This window comes from Schistocerca serialis, chromosome 3, assembly GCF_023864345.2.
Source record: "Schistocerca serialis cubense isolate TAMUIC-IGC-003099 chromosome 3, iqSchSeri2.2, whole genome shotgun sequence".
NCBI lineage: Eukaryota > Metazoa > Arthropoda > Insecta > Orthoptera > Acrididae > Schistocerca > Schistocerca serialis.
The window spans coordinates 247,538,422-247,561,617 of NC_064640.1; the positions used below are offsets into that span (position 1 = coordinate 247,538,422).

Consider the following 23,196-nt stretch of genomic DNA (forward strand, 5'->3'; position numbering starts at 1 on the left):
TTACCAGGTCCAGATGGAATCCCTACTTGGTTTTACAAAGATTACTCTATGGCATTGGCCCCTTACCTAGCTTGCATTTATCATGAATCTCTCGCCCAGTGCAAAGTCGTAAGTGACTGGAAAAAAGCACAGGTGACTCCCGTATACATATAAGAAGGGTAAAAAAATGGACCCGCAAAACTGCAGCCCAATATAATAAATTTGCTTGAGACTGAGAAGCTTATGTCCATGGACCAGCATGGTTTTAGAAAGAATTGCTCATGCAAAACTCAACTTGCCCTTTTCTCACACGATACGAGGTGTGGCTAGAAAAAAACCGGAATAGTACTGGTAAAACAATAAAACGAATGCAATAAAGCTGAAAGTTGCGTGGCCTGTCACGTGACTCTCATTCCGCCTACTGCTCGAGTTTCATCTGCCTCCTGCACTCAGTCTGCCCATGGCGTCTGTTTTAAGTAGTTGACGTTTTGTCTGTGCGTCGGAAAATGTTGAGTGTACAGAAAGAACAGCGTGTTAACATCAAATTTTGTTTCAAACTAGGAAAAGCTGCAAGTGAAACGTTTGTAATGTTACAACAAGTGTACGGCGATGATTGTTTATCGCGAACACAAGTGTTTGAGTGGTTTAAACGATTTAAAGATGGCCGCGAAGACACCAGTGATGACACTCGCACTGGCAGACCATTGTCAGCAAAAACTGATGCAAACATTGAAAAAATCGGTAAACTTGTTCGACAAGACAACAAGTCAACTCCTGTTAACTCAGACACTGCTCTGATTGTTAAACGGCGATCTTGTCGAACAAGTTTACCGATTTTTTCAATGTTTGCATCAGTGTTTGCTGACAATGGTCTGCCAGTGCGAGTGTCATCACTGGTGTCTTCGCAGCCATCTTTAAATCGTTTAAACCACTCAAACACTTGTGTTTGCGATAAACAATCATCGCCGTACACTTGTTGTAACATTACAAACGTTTCACTTGCAGATTTTCCTAGTTTGAAACAAAATTTGATGTTAACACGCTGTTCTTTCTGTACACTCAACATTTTCCGACGCACAGACAAAACGTCAACTACTTAAAACAGACGCCACGGGCAGACTGAGTGCAGGAGGCAGATGAAACTTGAGCAGTAGGCGGAGCGAGAGTCACGTGACAGGCCACGCGACTTTCAGCCTTATTGCATTCGTTTTATTGTTTCACCAGTACTAGTCCGGTTTTTTTCTAGCCACACCTCGTATACTGTAAACTATGGACGAAGAGCAACAGGCAGATTCCATATTTCTAGATTTTCAGAAATCATTTGACATAATGCTTTACTGCAGGCTGTTAACGAAGGTACGTGCATATGGAATAAGTTCACAGGTATGTGAGTGACTCAAAGACTTCTTAAATAATACAACCCAGTATGATGTCCTTGATGATAAGTGTTCATCACAGACAAGAATATCATCAGGAGTGCCCCAGGGAAGTGTGGTAGGACCACTGCTGTTCTCTATGTACATAAATGGTGTGGTGCACAGTGTGTGCAGCAGCCAACGGTTCTTTGCTGATGATGCTGTGGTGTATGGTAAGGTGTCGAAATTGAGTGACTGTAGGAAGATACAAGATGAATGGCAGCATGTTTAAATGTGGGAAAATGTAAGTTATGCAGATGAGTAGGAAAAACAAACCGGTAATATTCACACACATCATTAGTAGTGTACTGCTTGACACAGTCACATTGTTTAAGTATTTGGGTATAGTGTTATAAAGTGATATGAAATGGAACAAGCTAGTGTGAACTGTGGCATGAAAGATGAATGGTGAACTTCAATTTGTAGGGAAAATTTTAGCAAAGTGTTGTTCATGTGTAAAGAAGACCACATATAGGACACTGGTGTGACCTACTCTTGAATACTGCTCGAGTGTCTGGGAACCATAACAAGCCGGATTGAAGGAGGACATCAAAGCAATTCAGAGGCTGGTTGCTAGATTTATTACCAGTAGGTTTGAACAACGTGTAAGTGTTACAAAGATGCTTCAGGAACTCAAATGGGAATCCCCGGAGGGAAGACAACATTCTTTTTGAGGAACACTATTGAGAAAATTCAGAGAACTGACATTTGAAGCTGGCTATCAAATGATTTTACTGCCACCGATGTACATTGCACATAAGCAGTATACAGAAAAGATACGAGAAATCTGGGCTCATACAGAGCCATATAAAAAGTTGTTTTTCCCTCGCTCTATTTGCGAGTGGAACAGGAAAGGAAATGACTGGTAGTGATACAGAATACTCTCCGCCACACACCGTACAGTGGCTTGTGGACTGGCCATATAGATGTAATATCATCAAAGTTTGAATATTGGCTCCATTTGGATAAGGATATGGAAATTAAGCAGCTGTGATCTATTCCATTTTCTTGAAGAAACTATCCCAGAACTAACCACAAGTGTTTCAGAGAGAGAGAATCAATCATGAGGGCCGGAGAGGATTTGGAGCCTGCTCCTACCTAATATAAGTTCCTTGACATATAGACTGCGTCAGTACATTAGGCAGAAAGAGAACATTCTGTAGAAAAAATGTAAAGTTTGCCTATTTCACTGCATAAGTGCAAGGCTTCTGAAGAAAGGCAACTGCTGATCTTAAACACAAATGAACAATTAAAGTTGATGGAGTAAAAGAGCACTGCAGTGCACTGAGACCACAGATGTGGAATATGATGTCCATAAATGTCATCAATGAAAAAGACAAAACAGTGTGGGATTTAATCATATACTGCTGTTAAAGATTAGTGCCACATCAATATATTGTCCTTGTCTCTTCATAACAAAAGCAAACACTCATACACCTGACACTAAACTTTAAGAGTCTTGATTTAACTCACCCTTGATCAGTCATGTTTAACAATAACAATCACAACTCAGCATTAAGCATGTAAATGTTTTTAAATTCTTTACACACCTTACTACACCGGGACTGATAGTGGCAGAAACAACTGGTGTTGTCGATGACCGATCCTTGTCACGTTCACGACTGCTACCGGTGTGTCCCGCTGTACCCGATGCTGAGACGGATGATGATGATGAAGATGATGAAGTTTTTGAGCTGGATGACTTGCCTGATTTTCCAGTTGGAGCTATAAAAAAAGACATTTATCATAGGACATCAAATTAATTTCATCTCCAATGAGTATGAAAATTATCCCAAATGTAGTTTCTACATTACACATAAAATAATTACAGTAAAACCGCAGTAAGGTACTCCCAACTAAAACTCTTCCCCATGTGAAATGCTCTTAGGCATCAGTCTCTCACAAACTTCCAAAAAGGCCTACATAAAATACTCCTGGTTAAAGTCTTCCTTTCCTGCAGAAGATTTACTACCTTTCTTTGGTGGCACATTCTCATGAAGCTCCAGGAGGCTCATAAACACTCGTCAGCAGGTGACAGGCGATTTATCCAGTAGCACAAGGGAAAAGGTTGGCTGTTAATGACTGGACTTGGAAAATCATAAATTGTACATAGAGTTTTACGTAATGGCTGTGCAAAATAAGAAGAGAGCATTTTCAATGAGCAATAAATTGAAGAAAAGGAGATGTCACAAAACATATTTATGAAGTCTCTTGAGTTGTTATCTTCGATGTCGCAAGGAACTGTCAGCAATTACAAGGACACTGAATTTTATTTTTGTAAAGGCATAATAAAGAACGAGAAAGTGAAAGCTGCAAGATATGCCGAGCTGGAAAACGTTTTAATTCGCTGAATACAGCAACTCAGAGCTGTACAAATTCCTCTATGAGGAACATTAATTCAAGGCAAGGCTCCAGAAATAGCAATCAAAATAAAAACAGGACATTTTATTGTATCTATTGATTTGACCAATAATTTTAAGAGATATGCTGGAAACCTTTACCAAAAAATCAAAGTTAAGACTGAATCTACAAACACAGAAGATATTATTGGCTGTTAAAATTGTGACTCAGCAGGTTTGGTGATACTGTATGAAAAATGTGAGATGTTTAATGCTGACAAATTTGGGCTGGTATTCAAACTTGTGACTAACAAGTCCGCCACTGTACAAAATGAAACTTGCCACAGTGGGAAGTTCAGCAGAGTGACAGTACTCACTTCCACCAATGCTGATGGGACAGAACAACTGAAGTTGCTCATCAAATTGCTGTTGCTTCAACAATGTATATAAACTGCTATGCAGGTATATAAAACAGTGATGAAATTGGATGACAGAAGTAGCACTTTTGTCACATGGCTAAGAGCATTAATATGGTGCACCTTGTACACAACTGTGATGTTCCCTGCAAAACAATGAACTTGCTTTTCTTTTTCCCAGTATGATTAGGAAACTTCTGCTATTACAAACATGACAAATTATTTTTATTGGAAGCATTGTGCTCAGCTGCATGTACAACACATTAATGTGCCAGAATCTGCAAAGCCACTGAACTTCCTGTGCTGACTTTTATTGCAGCTGGATGAGATGATCACAAAAAATTGATTACAGAAGGCGGGAATTCTTAGAAATATTTATCATTTTCTTGGAACTTTTTTGGGAAATGCTTTTGTACTAGAGACAACTGACTGTATAAATATATTATAGCAGACATGTGGAGGGGCAAATGTTCATGTTAACCATGCTGACAATGATGAGAGGCAGCCAATCCATGAAGAACTCAGAGATGACAATTTTCAAGACTTTGTTCCAGTTCCCAATAATTTCACATATCAGATATTGGATATTGATGAGATTACTGAAGACAATGCAGAACATAAAAGTGTTGAAGATAAAGGAGAGATGAAATTTAAATCAATGCCTGCCCATTTGAAACATCAAGTCCTGGATTAGTCTAATTTGCAGATATGTCTTCATGGAAAATGTTGAATCACCTGATGACATTAATTGTACGCACAGGGAACATTCTGTTCAAAAACACTCCGTACAGACCGAAGCAACTGGTACTTAATCATCTTTTTTACAAGTATTTCTGTGCTCTCAAAAACCAGTTCTATTATATTGTATGAATTAATTAAATTTTGATTATAATACTCCATTTGACAAAGTGTAAGAGGCTCATTACCCGTACCTGGGAATCTGGACCTGTTAAATGATGATGATGATGATGATGATGATGATGATGATGATGATGATAATACTCCATTTATTTATTTCTATACTATCTGTAATCTATTTACGTACACGCATATAAATGTTACTTCATTACGACATTTTTCTCTTTAATGTTCAATTTACTCTTGAAGAACACCTTAATGAGACTTTATTGCAATAATTAACAAGACATGAAGTGACAGACCGGTAAACAACAGTTTCATTGCAACAAAATTGACAGAAATGTCATAACATGCCTGCCACAAAGAAATGGTGATGTTGCATAAGTATGAAACAAGAAGTATATAGTTTATGGAATTCAAAATGCTAGTGATTATGAAAGTTGTTTTTTTCCAAACAGCCATTACTTTATTTACTGTTTTTGCTGTTTTCAAGCAGAAACTATCAATAACTTTTGTAGTAATTTGTTAACACTTGTGTGGCAAATTAAAGAAATACGAAACAAAAAGCATTCAATGTTTACAAATGTCGACATCATTCACTTTGCTTTAATCAAATGAAATAAATAGTTCTTAATGGTGGGTGTTATAATATCCGTAATTATTAACACTTTGGAGACTGGCCACTTAGAAGAACATCAGGCCCAGGAAACCAGCCATTTATGCCATTATCTAAAGTGTTACTGGACATATGTAACTGATGTATCTTCAAGAGTAATACATACTAAAATGAGGGGCAAGCTTCAAGATTTATTTTTCAAATTTACTTCAGTTGTTCAATATGATTACAAATTTTAAAATAATGATAACAGATAGTATAATTATCTTGTCAAGAAAATAGTGTGAGGTGAGTTACTGAGCAGTTCCTTCCCCTTGTGGTTCCAAAGTTTTTTGCTCAGTCAACGCACATGGCATATTGTAGCAGAATTACGGCAAACTGTGAAACCTAATGAGTACACGCACAACATTATGTCAATGCAGTCACATTGGCTCAGCCATTTGTGACAGCAGTTGTTACATTTGCAAATGTTTCTGTGGAATTAATTCTAGAAATTGGCAGCAGAAGGCAGCACCAATCAAGAGGCAGGTAATGAGACAGCCATACATTGTCCTCAAATGAAAGAAGTCCTGTTTTCAAGAAACAGATGGCTCATGCATTGAGAAAATCGTTGCCCAGCCTATACTCTGGTGTGGTCTTTTTAACACAAAGTTGTTGAAATTTTTAAAAATCAGAGCTCTGTGTGTGTTATGCTAACTAACTGTAAACTATACTAAATCTTTCAAGTTTCATCCTGATAATGTGAAAGACTGTGTTACATCCACCATAACTTGTGCAGATCTGTGATGGTTTACAAAATATTACTTGTGAACAGAGTATGTGCAGAAGCAAAAAATCAAATTCAACACCCTGAATGATGGTTCAATCTGAATAAAGTTTTGTTCACATATTATACAGGTCATAAACTGTATATAATAAAAATTGCAGGGCCACATATTTATGAACAGATCACCTTGGATAACAGTTACAGTTTTTGTATAGTTTCATCTAGCTACAATGTAATCATGCAATTAAGCTTGGAGAAACTCACTTCCAGGACAAGTGCAGTTTCAATAGAGATGACAGCTACAGGCTTCCAACTTAAAGGTTGTCCACTATCTGTGTACCCAGCCACAACAGACAAGAAACATAAACAACTATCTGGAAGCCACCTCAGCAGCGTGACAATAACAATATTTTTACAACATTCTCCTCCTTTCACTACCTGCTATTAGTATTTATACAATGACAGCAAGCCAACAATAGTAGCCTGAAGACTTTTACCCGCAACTCTACTACTCCAAAAAAGTGAAGAGAAAAGAGGATTTTGTAAGTGAACAAAGCACTGACTTTCAAAAGTGTTCAGTCACCCAGGGACACCACAAAACCCATGACAAAAATCCCAGCAGGGAGCTTACAGTGTTGAGTTCTGGATAAGCTTGAAAAGGAGTACGAATGGCCTAACAACTAAGAATGACAGTGGCCACAAAAGCCAGCTCACATGTAATGGATCAGAATATAGATTCTTCTTGCCATTATAAATAGGAATAACACCTGCTTTTAAATGGCAATAACCACTTATTCTACCAGGTTACTTGTCATCCTTTCAGTTTTCTATTATCAGTACCATGTTACATGTAATACTCTATTTTTAATTTAATTGAAGAATGGAAAGAAACACATTGAACAACGTAGTGAAACAAGAGGTATTTGTGAATAGAGAGAGATGCAGAATGTATGGGAACATGATAATTTGCTTCAATGGGAGTGAAAACTGCCTACAACCCAGATTCAGATTGGGTGGTAGCCCTACTTCAACATCTCATGGATTTGAACAATTACACAAACAACGAAATTTAATGGCAGAAATTTCAAAATGTCCTACATGTGACCTTAACTTCTGAAAACACCTGCACATATGAGGAAATCAATTTCACACTGTGGCTTAAATTCCTTATCAGTTCATAATACCCTCTTACACACCAAGAAAGCTGTTGAATGGAGGCCAAAAATAGTTGAAAATCATACATACAAGGATGTTGTTTAAGAAAGTGCTGCAGTTTTTATAGTATTTATCAAATGACTTATTAAATGTTATATTGGATTGCCCAAGTGGCAGTTTCAGAATAATACATTACCATGAGGCTGTGTATGTGGGACGGACAGCAAGGGGTAACCAGGAACAAGTGTCTCAGCTCCTGGCAAGCCTCCAAATGACATGCCCCCTGCCGCCTGTAGCCGTACCAGGTAGTCCTGTACCGCAATGTGGGATGCCATTGTCCACCATGCTGCTGAAGAAAGTCCATTATTTATGTTGGTAACTTTTTAAATGAAAGAACCAAAAAACATTTACTGGTATTGTAATCATTGGTATTAACTCGATAAATTAACACATGCATAAGGATTCTTAACTTACCTAAGTACATTTCTGACCTTAGCTCTCATTGTTTCTGCTTGCTAGCTAGTTCAGTTTTACATACTGTATTCAATACTAGTAGTCAATTGCAAATTAGTACATCATTGAATACTGCTGAATCATGGACCATCACAAAGCCAAAGAAGAGGAAAACTGAAGAATTTGAAATTGGAATCAGAAGAAGGATACTGAAAGTTAAGTAGACAGTGTGAAATGAAGAGGAAATAACAGTGTATTTACAAATCTGTGGTAAACACTAACAAGAAGTACACATTTGGATTAGGGCATTTGTTAAGGCATACTTGGTAACTGAAAGAAGAATGAATATGGAAGAGTTTTTAGCAGGCGGGTGAGGACATGTGAACAGATTATTGAGGGTGTTACACTTAGTAGGAATGCGGAGATGAAAACATTAACACAAGATAAAATGTACTATAGGAGAGCTACAAACAAATCAAATGATTGTTGAAAACAATACTGTTTGTAGTCACCTGAAAGTGCCTACACACTGCAGTGATACACAACAGTGAATCAGACTGAAGAAGAGTCAAAAAAATTCTGGATGTCCTGTCAGCAGTAAAAAGAACTGTCATCCATTACTCTTCATATTCTCAAATAAAAATTTACTAAAAGCATTTATCAGAGCGTATAACTCTGCTCTACAGGCTGAGGTAGCTGTCTCTCCCTTCTCAGAAAAAAACCATTTCATGGACTCAATTGATTGGTATGCTGTTTACCTAGACAGATAGTGTGTTGCTACAGAATAAATAAATAAACAGATCATTGACACCTTTGATATCATCGACAGACATCAGACATTCCACGAAATATAGCAAGAAAAATGAAACAGCACAACTACCTGTGAAGATAAAACTTTTACATGGGAAAATAAGCAAACCCAGTCTTTGGAGTACGCTATAATGGAGAAGTGTAGTTCTATTGTATTGTTGGATGGGGCAATCTGTAAACTTCAGTGGGAGCACAGAAGATTTTGCGATGAACTGGGACTTACAACAGAGGACTGACAATCTCATATCTGAAGCAGATTTGCAACGAATAGTGTATTGGGGCACATGCTGATTACAGAATATTCTTCGAGCTTTCTAGCCGAATAGCAAAACATAAGACAAAAGTATTCGGCCGGCGCGCGTCGGGAAAACTTTTATCGCCGCGTTTGTTTCTCGCACGTTTCTTCACGTCGCACATATTTACCAACCGTAGGGACATATCCCTATGCATAGGGACTTTTGGCTGTTTTCTCCAAAACGTAAGGACGGATTACTGATCCCTCTATAAAGCGTAGGATTTTTTTTGTCCAGGAAAGAAAAATTACAAAATAAGAAACTAAAAAAGAAAAATTTGCAAAACTGTGTAAATTTTAAACATTGTTTACGTCTGTTACCATTGCGTACGAAAAGTTGGCCTATAAAGGTATATCTCAGGTACGAAATGAAGTGCAGAAGAAAAGTATTTTAGTCACTGTCTGGAGAGGGTACGGGACGTGGGAAATACTTCTGTATTTGCTGCTTAACGCTCCTCGTGCCGATGAGTTGCTGCCTCCTAAGGTACACATTTCGCACGGAAGTAACATAGATTCGGGAATGTGCATTACGAGAAAATCGTTTTCAAACGGGATATTTATTTGCAGCAAAGAACTTAAATTAAAGGTGTTGCACTACAACGCAATGATTAGACGAAAAATGGCCTGAGGAAACCCTGACTCTAGCAACAAATGTGAATAGAAGACAATCAACGCGAATTGCTCCGAATGCGGCCGACATGCGCCGGCCGAAACCAGGGGTCCATCAGGTAACTTTTTGAGCTTCGACTGTAGTCTTTGCACCATTCTTACTTCCACAGTTACATTCTTAACTACCGCAGCAGCTACTGTATTTCCATCTGTGTTGTGTGTTCACACATTGAAAACAAAGGATAAACAGATCGAGTAGATTAGGTCGGTTCCTTTAGCCTTAACATAAAAAATATAATGTAAAAAAAAATTACCGGCAAAAGCTAAGAATGAATCTTTTCTTTTCAGACACCACAAGTGGAGAAGAATTAGAAATAGTGCGTAATTTCCGAAAGGAGGTCTCCATTCCCTGCGCCTTTGGCGCCTTTAGTAGGAAGCACAAAATGATGTCTGCAGCACATGGCGTAGAGACTAACAGCAACAAGTTTCCCAAATAACATTGTGAATATTTTGTTTGAAACCAGTGACAGCTGACCATTCATTGTACAGTAAAAGGGGAAATGTTACCGCCCAATACGTGATTAGTTTTTGTCAGTACAGAATTTTTTGAGTCTGGAGGGACTTTCAAGGTGAACGTAGGGACTTTTCACATGTCGTGTAGGGGCATGGTCAAAATAAGTTTGCGACAGTGGTGTCGTGCAATCGTTACCGAGCTGCGTGGTTTGCTGACAAGTTTATTTTGATACACATCGTCAACACAAGCACAGTTTAACGTACTCTCTACGTTTTGATTTGTTTAAAAATAAAACTGTGTAAGTTCTAACTAATAATAATCGATTATGGATACTAAAAAAATCGCCAATATGGACATACTTTGAGGACGATGACAATAATCCAAAAAATGTATGTAAATTGTGCTACATAAAAATTTCTCGTGTTGGCGTTAGAAAGAAGGTGATTACATCAGGAGTGATAAATCATTTGAAAAACAAACACACCGACGAACATCGTAAGCTTCCTAAGGGGCTAGAAATTATGGATCGAGATGCAGGTGTAAGTAAACCTGCGACATCAAAAAAGCAACTGAGTCTTGAAGAATGTGCTGAAATCCGTAAACCATAAGATATTAATGATGCTAAGGCTAAAAAATACCATCTGTTCATGCCGAAATGATGGCACTTGACAATGAGGCAGTAAATATAGTAGGAAGACTGGTTTTTTGAAGACTGATAAATAGCGGTTTACCGCGGTATAAAATAACAAGCCGCCCTTACTTCCCAGACAAAATAATTCCAGAAATATATAGTAAGGTGGTTGAAACAATTAAAACATTACTTTCAGGGATTATATTTCCGTGATATGCGACATGTGGACGTGCTTGCATAATCGAAACAGCTTTTTTTTTTAGTTTTACTGCGCATTTTATTGATCGTGAATTCAGTGTCACACATGTACAGCGTTATTACAAATGATTGAAGCGATTTCACAGCTCTACAATAACTTTATTATTTGAGATATTTTCACAATGCTTTGCACACACATACAAAAACTCAAAAAGTTTTTTTAGGCATTCACAAATGTTCGATATGTGCTCCTTTAGTGATTCGGCAGACATCAAGCCGATAATCAAGTTCCTCCCACACTCGGCGCAGCATGTCCCCATCAATGAGTTCGAAAGCACCGTTGATGCGAGCTCGCAGTTCTGGCACGTTTCTTGGTAGAGGAGGTTTAAACACTGAATCTTTCACATAACCCCACAGAAAGAAATCGCATGGGGTTAAGTCGGGAGAGCGTGGAGGCCATGACATGAATTGCTGATCATGATCTCCACCACGACCGATCCATCGAAACATGAAGTCGGCGCTGTCGGTCTCCAGTTGTGCCATGAGCCAATTTTCCAGCATGTCCAGATACACGTGTCCTGTAACGTTTTTTTCGCAGAAGAAAAAGGGGCCGTAAACTTTAAACCGTGAGATTGCACAAAACACGTTAACTTTTGGTGAATTGCGAATTTGCTGCACGAATGCGTGAGGATTCTCTACCGCCCAGATTCGCACATTGTGTCTGTTCACTTCACCATTAAGAAAAAATGTTGCTTCATCACTGAAAACAAGTTTCGCACTGAACGCATCCTCTTCCATGAGCTGTTGCAACCGCGCCGAAAATTCAAAGCGTTTGACTTTGTCATCGGGTGTCAGGGCTTGTAGCAATTGTAAACGGTAAGGCTTCTGCTTTAGCCTTTTCCGTAAGATTTTCCAAACCGTCGGCTGTGGTACGTTTAGCTCCTTGCTAGCTTTATTCGTCGACTTCCGCGGGCTACGTGTGAAACTTGCCCGCAAGCGTTCAACCGTTTCTTCACTCACTGCAGTCCGACCCGTTGATTTCCCCTTACAGAGGCATCCAGAAGCTTTAAACTGCGCATACCATCGCCGAATGGAGTTAGCAGTTGGTGGATCTTTGTTGAACTTCGTCCTGAAGTGTCGTTGCACTGTTATGACTGACTGATGTGAGTGCATTTCAAGCACGACATACGCTTTCTCGGCTACTGTCGCCATTTTGCCTCACTGCGCTCTCGAGCGCTCTGGAGGCAGAAACCTGAAGTGCGACTTCAGCCGAACAAAACTTCATGAGTTTTTCTACGTATCTGTAGTGTGTCGTGACCATATGTCAGTGAATGGAGCTACAGGGAATTTATGAAATCGCTTCAATAATTTGTAATAGCCCTGTAGTATTGAGCATCAAGCATTTTGGGGGACAGCACACAGCAGAACATAGCGATTAGTTTGCAAGAAATGGCAAGTTTGTGGGACATCCAGCCGACAAAAATTCATGTCATTATTCATGATAATGGAGGAAACTAACAAGTGAAAGTTGTTAGTAACGCTGGGCTCGCCTCAGTGAGTTGTTTCATTCACACTCTTCAATTAATTGTTAACGATTGTCTGAAGGCTCAATCAAATGCGATTCAAATGATAGTAACAGGTAGGAGGATCGTAACTCATTTTAATCATTCTGGCACTGCTCAAGAGAAACTGCATTCTGTCCAAAAACATTTGGGTCTCTCTCGGCATGGATTGGTGCAATATGGCACTGCTCAGGAAAAACTGCATTCTGTCCACAAAGATTTGGGTCTCTCTCAGCATGGATTGGTGCAGGATGTTAGTACACGGTAGAAATATATGCTTGAACGGCTAATGGAACAGAAACGGTTCATTTTAGTCATCTCATGGGCCGTAATGCTGCCGATCTGACTACTGCATAATTGGAGCTTTTAGAACAACTTCCGACATTATTACAACCATTTGAGGAAATAACAAAAATTACACGTTTCGGATATGCTTGCATTTCTAAAAATATTCGGTATGTTGTTACAGCAATGCGATATTGCGATAAGACGAGTACACCAAAGCTAACACCCGAATTAAGCCAGGTGAGACTTGTCATACAACAAGAGTTGCAACAACAATTTGACGACATCACAAGAAGTAAAACTTATGTGGTCGTTAACGGTTTAGACCCACGGCTCAGAATGAATGTTTTCATTAGTAAACCGTAAAGAGAAAAAGTAATGCAGTATATTTTGATCGAATGCCTTAAGATGAACTATGAAATAAGCAGCGACGATACCACGAATTCGTCGGCCAAGATGACGAAAACCGAAGGGTAGAGTCTATTCACTCATATTTTATGGATTGGTTGGAAGAGGTAACTGCTGAAGAAAACAGCACATACCAGGACATAGAAGGAAAAAAAAATGCAGTTGCAACTGATATAGACCATTGTTTATGTATTAAGAACAAATCACGTCATGAAAATCCAACAAAGAATAGATAAATTTCCGTGTATAGAAAATCTTGCAGCAAAATACTTGTCGGCACAAGGAAGTAGTGTTTATTCAGAGCGTCCTTTCTCTGAAGCTGGGAATGTCTGCGACAAGGAAAGGAGTCAACTACTGCATAAAAATGCAAAATAATTAGTTGTTCTGCACCAAAATTTTCCACTTCTAAATTTTAATTCAAGTGCATAGACATTTATTATTTTAAAAAATGCACCCGCAGAATACATAAATTTATTTAATTTGATACCTAATTTTTTGTAAAGCGATAATTGATTGTGTACCTACAACTACTTTACTGATTAAAAGAAAAACACATTATTATTATTATTATTATTATTATTTTATGAACTAATATTTTCATTTTACCAATTATCGGACTACAACAAAACTACAATGACTACTTTACTGATTAAAAGAAAAACACATTATTATTATTACATGAACCAATATTTTCATTTTACCAATTATCTGACTACAACAAAACATCTTATTCAAGTATTCGGTCAAATAGTACCTAGGTATTAGGGGCATTTGGCTGAATAGGATAAAAGTAGCTGAATACCGAACAATGACTGAATATTTGTAACATATCTAAAGTGGAGGCTATCTTTGCTATGTGAAGTAACTGTCTCTTTCTATGCAGTGTGTAACAGTAGAAACCAACAAAAATCTGTTACATGCAGGCATAAGTAACATCTCTCAGCTTAGTCTTTAAAGAAGTACATTGAAAGTCACTTTCCCAAAATGAATGTACGCAGGAGAAGCTGCACCCCATATGTATCTATAAATTGCAAAAGCAGTTTATGATATTGATACAATAATACATGAAATTCATGCATGGTTAAATTCTGAACTTAAGTCAGAACCTCAGGAAGTCTTCAAAGTGTCTCAAACCACACACACCTAGTCAAGTCCACCAAAAGCAAAAATTCACATGAAAACAAGGGATCTCTACTAATCAACATAGAGGGTACTATCAGTGACAAATCTTGTACCTTCAAGAAAAATCAGAGAATGATTTCAGACACATTTGATAACCTGTGATACAAAGGTCAACATTTGGAATGTTGGTGAGGAAAAATGGATTCTGGTATTACTTTGTTGGTAATAGATCATGCTGTAAAACAACACCTGATTGTTTAACAAAAGCCCAATTTACAGTCAACAACCAGCATATGGAAGCAAAATATGCTGATCACAGGTTGCTGCATTTCTATCTCTAGACAGAACACAGAAATTCAAAATCACATTTGAAATGAAAGTAAAGCAATCAGGTTTTTTTAATCATCGTAAGTGAGAACACTCACTTAGATGGCAATGAAGTGTTTTCTGTCATTTGCTCTTAAAGTTCTTGTAGTAAGAGGGGACGGAAGTGTAGTTGTTCAGACTGAAACTATAAAATGGAAAATGACTTTATGGTTCCTAACAGATCAAGATATACAACTACCAAGTTCAGTATGTAAATTCAAGTCCAGATTCATAAAACTGGGAAGGGATTTACTAACACAAAAGTACATTCTGTTAATAAAAATTTGCATACACTATTTGAGAAAAGAACTGTAGACACTGCTATTTAAAAGAACACATGTTTAGTGACCTTAGCCAAAACAAGACATTGCTTGAGACCAGAACAGGAGACACTGAGGAACTGACAGACTTACAGTTTCATCAGGTAACTGCATGTGCAAGTCAGTGCAGAAATTTAAATCATTCTAAATGCACACAACTCAACAACTTTACATTTCAAATGAGTATAAAAAGATAACAGAATGTTCCTTGGTCCAATCAACACTGAAGAGTTTATTCGCACATACTCTTCTTATACCACGTTACCAAAAAAGTCCACATGAATTATAACGTACTACCACACTAGCTGCCATTGGTTGGTTAAAAAATATATTTATTTTGTTTGTAGATTAAAATAAAGAGTTATTTTAATCCAGTCTATGATGGATAGAATATTATCAATCAGAAAAATTTGTAATGACTGTAGATCTGATTGAACTAACGCTCAATATGGCATCAGCATTTATTATGTTTTAATCCACACAAAAAAGAACTTACCTAAAGTAAAACGCAGGGCAAATACACATTGTTACAGCACTAGGACAAACAGCTCTATCTATACGCCCTACCACAGACTGTCAAAATCAGTTAACAGTTATGAACTTATGGGCCACAAATTATTTAACAAACTTCCACAAGGTATACAAAATTTACCAGAGCAACAATACAAACAAACACTTTAAGTAGTGTACACCTGGGTTTTTTGTTGCATAACTGCTAAAACACCTAGTAGTTGCATAACTGCAAAAATACCTATAAGTTACAAGAGTCGAGATGACCTGCTAGTGTAAGAGACAGTGGAAAGAGATTTTGTTGTGCAATTATGAATTACAGCACATCATATTGGATTCTGGTGTTGGCATGAAATTTCAGAATTTCTACTGTGCTTCGTAATACCTAAAGTCGAATTTGTACAGAGGCATAGGAACTTCTGTTACTTAACATGTCAGTGTCCAAGAAGAGGATTACAAGGATCTTGAGGACACTTACCTGCTATCTACCAGTGAATAGCAATTTGACAGTGGTCACTGCATACATCATATGAAAGACCATCCATTCATACAGTGTGATTAAAAAACGAAGGCATTTCAAGATTAAACGATTGGATACAGAGTAAACTGCCTGGGATCTGAATTTGACTGTGTTCTTACACAGATTTCAAAATGGTGAATTATCAACAAGCTCCCCGTAGTTATCAATTCTTAGCACAATGCCTAGTGAAGAATGAGGCACTACTCTGTGCAAAATCTTTATGTCCCTGACGGGAAATTAGACTGCAGAAGTGGAAGCTGACAATCCAATGATGGGCCAGCTCCATATTTTATTACATAATGATTCTGAAAGCAAAAGATGGGCATAGTTCCTGGTCATTTTCTGGGTACATGTGGTCACACAATGTAAGAATCTTTCCACGGCAAAAGTAATATTAAATATAATTTATGGACAACCTTTGTTATATATGTCTGATCGTTGCAAGAACTGTTACAGTGCAGTACTAAACTCGTTAGAATGAATACACAAAAAAAAAAAAAAACAGACTATTTTGATACCTTGCTGAAACTGTTCCTCAATACTTCTGTATTTGGTATGTGTAATGCACAGTAACATTGATGACAACAAACTTGTCACTGTTTCATAATTATTCATAAAAAATGCCCCTAGAACCTCAACTAAACTTGAAATAAAGTGTTTGACAATGTTGTAATGTTTACTGGGCTACCAGTAAATTCAGGCATTTTTTTTTTTTTTTTTAAATATTATTCGGTGATGCTGGAGCTCAACAGCCACTGTGTTAACGGATTGGACTTAGCATCTGTGTTAGTGATTCACAAAGCGAGTATATGTCTAAAAAACATATGGCAGTGTTAGTATTGTTCCACACTACAAGAATAGAAGAAAACGTCACAAGCTACCACTGCATAAATTGAGTGACAAACTAATTCCAACACACCACAGAGAGAAAATTTAGAACAGCTGATGAGCTATTCCTAGAAAAAACTGCCATCTACCAATAAAGATACCAGTAATTATTCTTAGGCATCCACAACATAAACTCCTTTTGCACCTCTAGGCCTCACAGCAGCCTCCTGAAGACATATGACACAAATATACAAGATATTATACTGGTGGGAACTACATATAGTTTTGTGATACGTACATGAGTAATTTCCTGTAACAATTTCTAATATTACAATGAGAAATAAGTGGTTATTTGTTTGTGATGATGTTTTAAAATGATGAGCTATTGCAAATACCATTACGTACAACACTGATCACTGCTTTTGCATCTTGCTATTTTACCAGAAAATTGTAGCGTGATTCCAAACTGGCATACAATACAGGTCTGTTGATGATTTTCACTGACTGAAACCGATAATCATATGTTACTACTGTAATCAAAGATGGGAACAGAGAACCCTTTCAGAAAACAAAAAGCCCAGGTACAGAAAATGGCAAACACCTTACACTAGACTCTCATCTGAAGGGCAATGTCAAGTTCATGTTTGGCTTTACAGAACTGGTAGATTATGAATTATCACATAATTTCAAAATAATGTTATTTGTTTCTATTTACTAGTCAAAACTTGAATTTATGTATAAGTTGCCTGTATGGTATGATGCCACTTAGAGATTTGCAAACAGCTCATTGCACATCCAAATGTTAACAACAGCTTTCAGAACCAGGACCGCCATTTCTCTTCATAGTAGCTCCTCTGCTGTGTCCAGTTCTCTCAACAAGAAACATGTTATGTGACTGAACTTTGTATCTAAACAAAGGTACTGTATTTGGAAACCGCTCATCTTCAGTGGTGGACTGCAACTGCTTACATAGTAGTTAAAAGTACGTATCCTTCAATCAATCATTACTTTTATGAAGGACACCCAGTCTTGACAACAGTTCTTTCTGCCACAACAAAAGTCTATAAATAAGAAAATCAAAATTTGTGAGCGTGTTAGTTATGTTGACTGCTCCATTAGTGCCAAAGAATGTGAATGGTAACAATTGTGTTCTGATGCATCAACACAGTGAGTATTGCTATCCAGTCAGGCACAGATCCAAAGTGGGGATCCCCACATGGAAAATTTTGGTGGAAACATTTATATAGTTACACAAATAAATTTCCAAATTTCTCAGTTAAGTTTCAGATAATACAGTAGAATGAAAACTAAGAGTCAAACATGGCAAGTAAGTCTAGAAAGATGCAAGTTGTGTTTGACAGAGAATACTTTTCAATTTCTTGCCCATGAGGATGGTTTTCCATCCTGGCCATCTGCGAAGAACATTCCAGCCAGGTAAAGGGACCCATTCAGTAGCTCACTGTACTTGCTACCACGAGCTAACCAGAGTCCACACACATAACTAGCAAACCACAGGAGGTTGGTTCAACCAAGACAGAATGAGAAAGATCCCCCAACCTCATTAGGAAGAACCAAAAACCATAAACGGATGTGTGTTCCCAATCATACTGTTTAGGGAAACACTGATAATGGCAGATACACATCTCAGTTTTTTATTAATAAGATTTTGATAATGTGACAGATGAGAGAGACAATGACACAAGCACTTCTCAAATTTTCATATGAATGTTTTTCAAATGATGCAGTCTGTTTCTGTGAACTGCAATTTCTTGGAAGTTACGCTAAAGGTATGTACTACGAACTGAGGTAAACAAATTATTATTATTATTATTATTATTATTGTTATTGCATTAGAACTTCAACATACACTGTTGGCCATTAAAACTACAACACTAGAAAGACCAACTAATAAAGAGATTTTACTCATCATGTACACAGAAGAATGCTGAAGACTAGATGGGTAGATCAAATACCTAATGTGTATGACTGAACTGAACTGGGGAGAAAAGAATTTTATGACACAACCTGACTAAAAGAAGTGATCAGTTGATAGGACACATCCTGAGGCATAAGGAAGTCATCAATTTGGTAACAGAGAGAAGTGAGAGGGGTACAGAGGCACAGAAGCCCCAATACTGTAGGAAGGTTGAAATGGATGTAGGTTGCAGTAGTTATGCTGAGATGAAGAAACTTACACAGGATAGACTAATCTGGAGAATTGCATAAAACCAATCTTCAGACTGAAGGCCACAACAACAACAGCATTTATATACAGAATAATACGCAGAACAGATCTGCAGGTACACACACTGGTAATCTACAGGGTGCAAAATTTAGCACACAAAGCTGCCACACTGGCAAATCAATGGATATAACTCACGTGGGCATTGAGTCAAACTGAGCTCAGATGAATGATACGGATACATTCTATGTGCAGCTCCAGTTATATGTCAGAGTTAATGAACAATAGTGGCAGGCTAGTGGGGGCACACCAGTCTCTCTGCAACCTGTGACCACGTGTTATTAATGGGTGAGAGATCTGGAGAATTTTGGGACAAGTACCAATCAAACACCCTAAGTATCGGTGTATGTCAGAGTAGCACAGGTAACGTGCGGTCCCACATTATCTTTTCAAAGGATAATGTTATGGAGGCCTCGAGTGCAGGCACATGGCCACTTGCCTTAACTCGTCAAAAATGTAGCTTTTGCTGGCCAAATTACCAACTACACATACTGGACGTGGCACTGTTGTCAACACGCTTCTCCCTGTTGCCATGTCAAGGGAGGCTGTAACGATAATCTTCATGCTGACAGTCTGTGGTGCTTCAGTCATTGCTGCACTGTCCGCGTGGCTACTCGGTTTGCTACAAGGTATATTTTCTGATTCGTGGAATGTGACACAGCTGTGCAACCCTGCACGACGGAGAGAACAATTTGTTTCGTCTTTCTGGTGCAAACCCACAGATTTCATATTTGTACAAGGGTCGTGTGATCCCGACTGACACGAGCAGCTCTGAGATCCATAAACCGTAGTTCAGAACGCCCCAGTCCTGCCTCTGCCGAATTCTTACGTGTTCCGCCTTACGTACAGAATAACATGATCTCACAAATAAACAATATTCGAGTGCAGTTTCCAAACTATAAACCCGCTATGTAATCTTTCCTCAAATAAAACATTAATACTGTGTTATTACTACCTATCTTGCGTGGTTACACTGAGTTCCTACTTGCCTGGATAGCCAAATATCTACACTACTGGCCATTAAAATTGTTAAACCACGAAGATGACGTGCTACAGAATCGAAATTAAACCGACAGGAAAAAGATGCTGTGATATGCAAATGATTAGCTTTTCAGAGCATTCACACAAGGTTGGCGACGGTGACGACACCTACAACGTGCTGACATGAGGAACGTTCCAGCCGATTTCTCATACACAAACAGCAGTTGACCGGCGTTGTCTGGAGAAACGTTGTTGTGATGCCTCGTGTAAGGAGGAGAAATGCGTACCATCACGTTTCCGACTTTAATAAAGGTCGGATTGTAGCCTATCGCGATTGCGGTTAATCGTATCGCGACAGTGCTGCTCGCGTTGGTCGAGATCCAATGACTGTTAGCAGAATATGGAATCGGTGGGTTCAGGAGGGTAATACGGAACGCCATGCTGGATCCCAACGGCCTCGTACCACTAGCAGTCGAGATGACAGGCATCTTATCTGCATGGCTGTAACGGATCGTGCAGCCACGTGTCGATAACCGAGTCAACAAATAGGGACGTATGCAAGACAACAACCATCTGCACGAACAGTTCGACGACATTTGCAGCAACATGGACTATCGGCTCGGAGACCATGGCTGCGGTTACCCTTGACGCTGCATCACAGACAGGAGAGCCAGCGATGGTGTACTCAACGACGAACCTGGGTGCACGAATGCCAAAACGTCATTTTTTCGGATGAATCCAGGTTCTCTTTCCAGTATCATGATGGTCGCATCCGTGCTTGGCGACATCGTGGTGAACGCACATTGGAAGCGTGTATTCATCATCACCATACTGGCGTATCACCCGCGTGATGGTATGGGGTGCCATTGGTTACATGTCTCGGTCACCTCTTGTTCGCATTGACTTCACTTTGAACAGTGGACGTTACATTTTAGATGTGTTACGACCCGTTGCTCTACCCTTCATTCGATCCTTGTGAAACCCCACATTTCAGCAGGATAATGCACGACCGCATGTCGCAGGTCCTGTATGGGCCTTTCTGGATACAGAAAATGTTCGGCTGCTGTCCTGGCCAGCACATTCTCCAGATCTCTCACCAATTGAAAACGTCTGGTTAATGGTGGCCGAGCAACTGGCTCGTCACAATACGCCAGTAACTACTCGTGATGAACTGTGGTATCGTGTTGAAGCTGCATGGGCAGCTGTACCTGTACACGCCATCCAAACTCTGTTTGACTCAGTTCCCAGGCGTATCAAGGCCCTTATTACGGCCAGAGGTGGTTGTTCTGGGTACTGATTTCTCAGGATCTATGCACCCAAATTGCGTGAAAATGTAATCACGTGTCAGTTCTAGTATAATATATTTGTCCAAGGAATACTCTACTATCATCTGCATTTCTTCTTGGTGTAGCAATTTTAATGGCCAGTAGTGTAGTACACTTCATGTCATTTTGGCATTTGTTGCATGCCATCTTCATGGTGTTGCTACTTTAATGGCCAGTAGTATGTTTTATTATCATTATTATTATTATGGTATGCATCTGGGGCACGTTAAAAAGTGTTTCTAGTGGTAATTAGGGGGGAAGGGGGTGCAGAAACTGTAACAAATTGCGATTACTATGCTTAGATGTACAAAATACTTACTAGCTGCAGGGTTGATACCGAGCGAGGCGGCTTGCGACGCGGCGACGCTGAGCGTTCCCAGCCCGCCGTAAGGCGGCGGAGGGGGCGGTGGCGGCGGTCCCGGCGCGGGCGCGGGTGCGGGCGCGGGAGGCGGCGCGGAACCGGGGGCGGTGCCGGGCGGCCCGGGGGCGGCGCCCGCCGAGGAGGCGGACACCTGCGGAGGTGGCGGAGGCGGGCCGGCGGGCGCGCCCGCAGCGGGCCCGGGGTGGTAGCGGCCCGGCACGCCGCCCACACCGCCCACGCCGCCAACGCCGCCGACGCCGCCGACGCCGCCCAGCACGGTGAACGGCAGGTGCGGCGCAAGGTGAGGCGCCAGGCCGGGCGGCAGCGCGCCGAACAGCGAGTGGCCGCCGCTGGCTGCCGCCGCCGCCGCTGCAGCCGCTGCGACACAGAGGGTTCGTGCGACTACCACAAGCGACGAGCAGAACCGGAGAAAACTGGGCACTTACGATCTACATCTACATTTATACTCCGCAAGCCACCCAACGGTGTGTGGCGGAGGGCACTTTACGTGCCACTGTCATGACCTCCCTTTCCCGTCCAGTCGCGTATGGTTCGCGGGAAGATCGGCTGCCGGAAAGCCTCCGTGCGCGCTCGAATCTGTCTAATTTTACATTCGTGATCTCCTCGGGAGGTATAAGTAGGGGGAAGCAATATATTCGATACCTCATCCAGAAACGCACCCTCTCTAAACCTGGACAGCAAGCTACACCGCGATGCAGAGCGCCACTCTTGCAGAGTCTGCCACTTGAGTGTGCTGAACATCTCCGTAACTCTATCTCGCTTACGAAATAACCCTGTGACGAAACGCGCCGCTCTTCTTTGGATCTTAGCTATCTCCTCTGTCAACCCGACCTGGTACGGATCCCACACTGATGAGCAATACTCAAGTATAGGTAGGACGAGTGTTTTGTAAGCCACCTCCTTTGGTGATGGACTACTTTTTCTAAGGACTCTCCCAATGAATCTCAACGTGACACCCGCCTTACCAACAATTAATTTTATATGATCATTCCACTTCATATCGTTCCGTACGCATACTCCCAGATATTTTACAGAAGTAACTGCTACCAGTGTCTGTTCCGCTATCATATAATCATACAATAAAGGATCCTTCTTTCTATGTTTTCGCAATACATTACATTTGTCTACGTTAAGGGTCAGTTGCCACTCCCTGCACCAAGTGCCTATCCGCTGCAGATCTTCCTGCATTTCGCTGCAATTTTCTAATGCTGCAACTTCTCTGTGTACTACGGCATCATCTACATCTACATCCATACTCCGCAAGCCACCTGACGGTGTGTGGCGGAGGGTACCC

General features: G+C 39.9%; 2 protein-coding genes across 2 annotated transcripts in view; both read right to left on the reverse strand.

Annotated features, from left to right (window-relative positions):
- The window catches only part of LOC126469996 (bromodomain adjacent to zinc finger domain protein 2B-like), a 296,201-nt gene extending 274,310 nt beyond the window's left edge, over window positions 1-21,891 (reverse strand). Inside the window, exons 1-3 of the mRNA XM_050097452.1 lie at window positions 21,840-21,891; window positions 7,741-7,890; window positions 2,945-3,119 (exon numbers count right to left, since the gene is read on the reverse strand). Of these exons, the coding sequence (XP_049953409.1) occupies window positions 2,945-3,119; window positions 7,741-7,879 (314 nt within the window). The 5' untranslated portion in view covers window positions 7,880-7,890; window positions 21,840-21,891. The remainder of the gene's footprint in view (window positions 1-2,944; window positions 3,120-7,740; window positions 7,891-21,839) is intronic.
- LOC126470776 (spidroin-2-like) overlaps window positions 16,271-23,196 on the reverse strand; it is a 96,977-nt gene continuing 90,051 nt past the window's right edge. The window contains exons 3-4 of the mRNA XM_050098784.1: window positions 21,840-22,259; window positions 16,271-16,326 (exon numbers count right to left, since the gene is read on the reverse strand). Coding sequence (XP_049954741.1) covers window positions 16,271-16,326; window positions 21,840-22,259 — 476 coding nt within the window. The remainder of the gene's footprint in view (window positions 16,327-21,839; window positions 22,260-23,196) is intronic.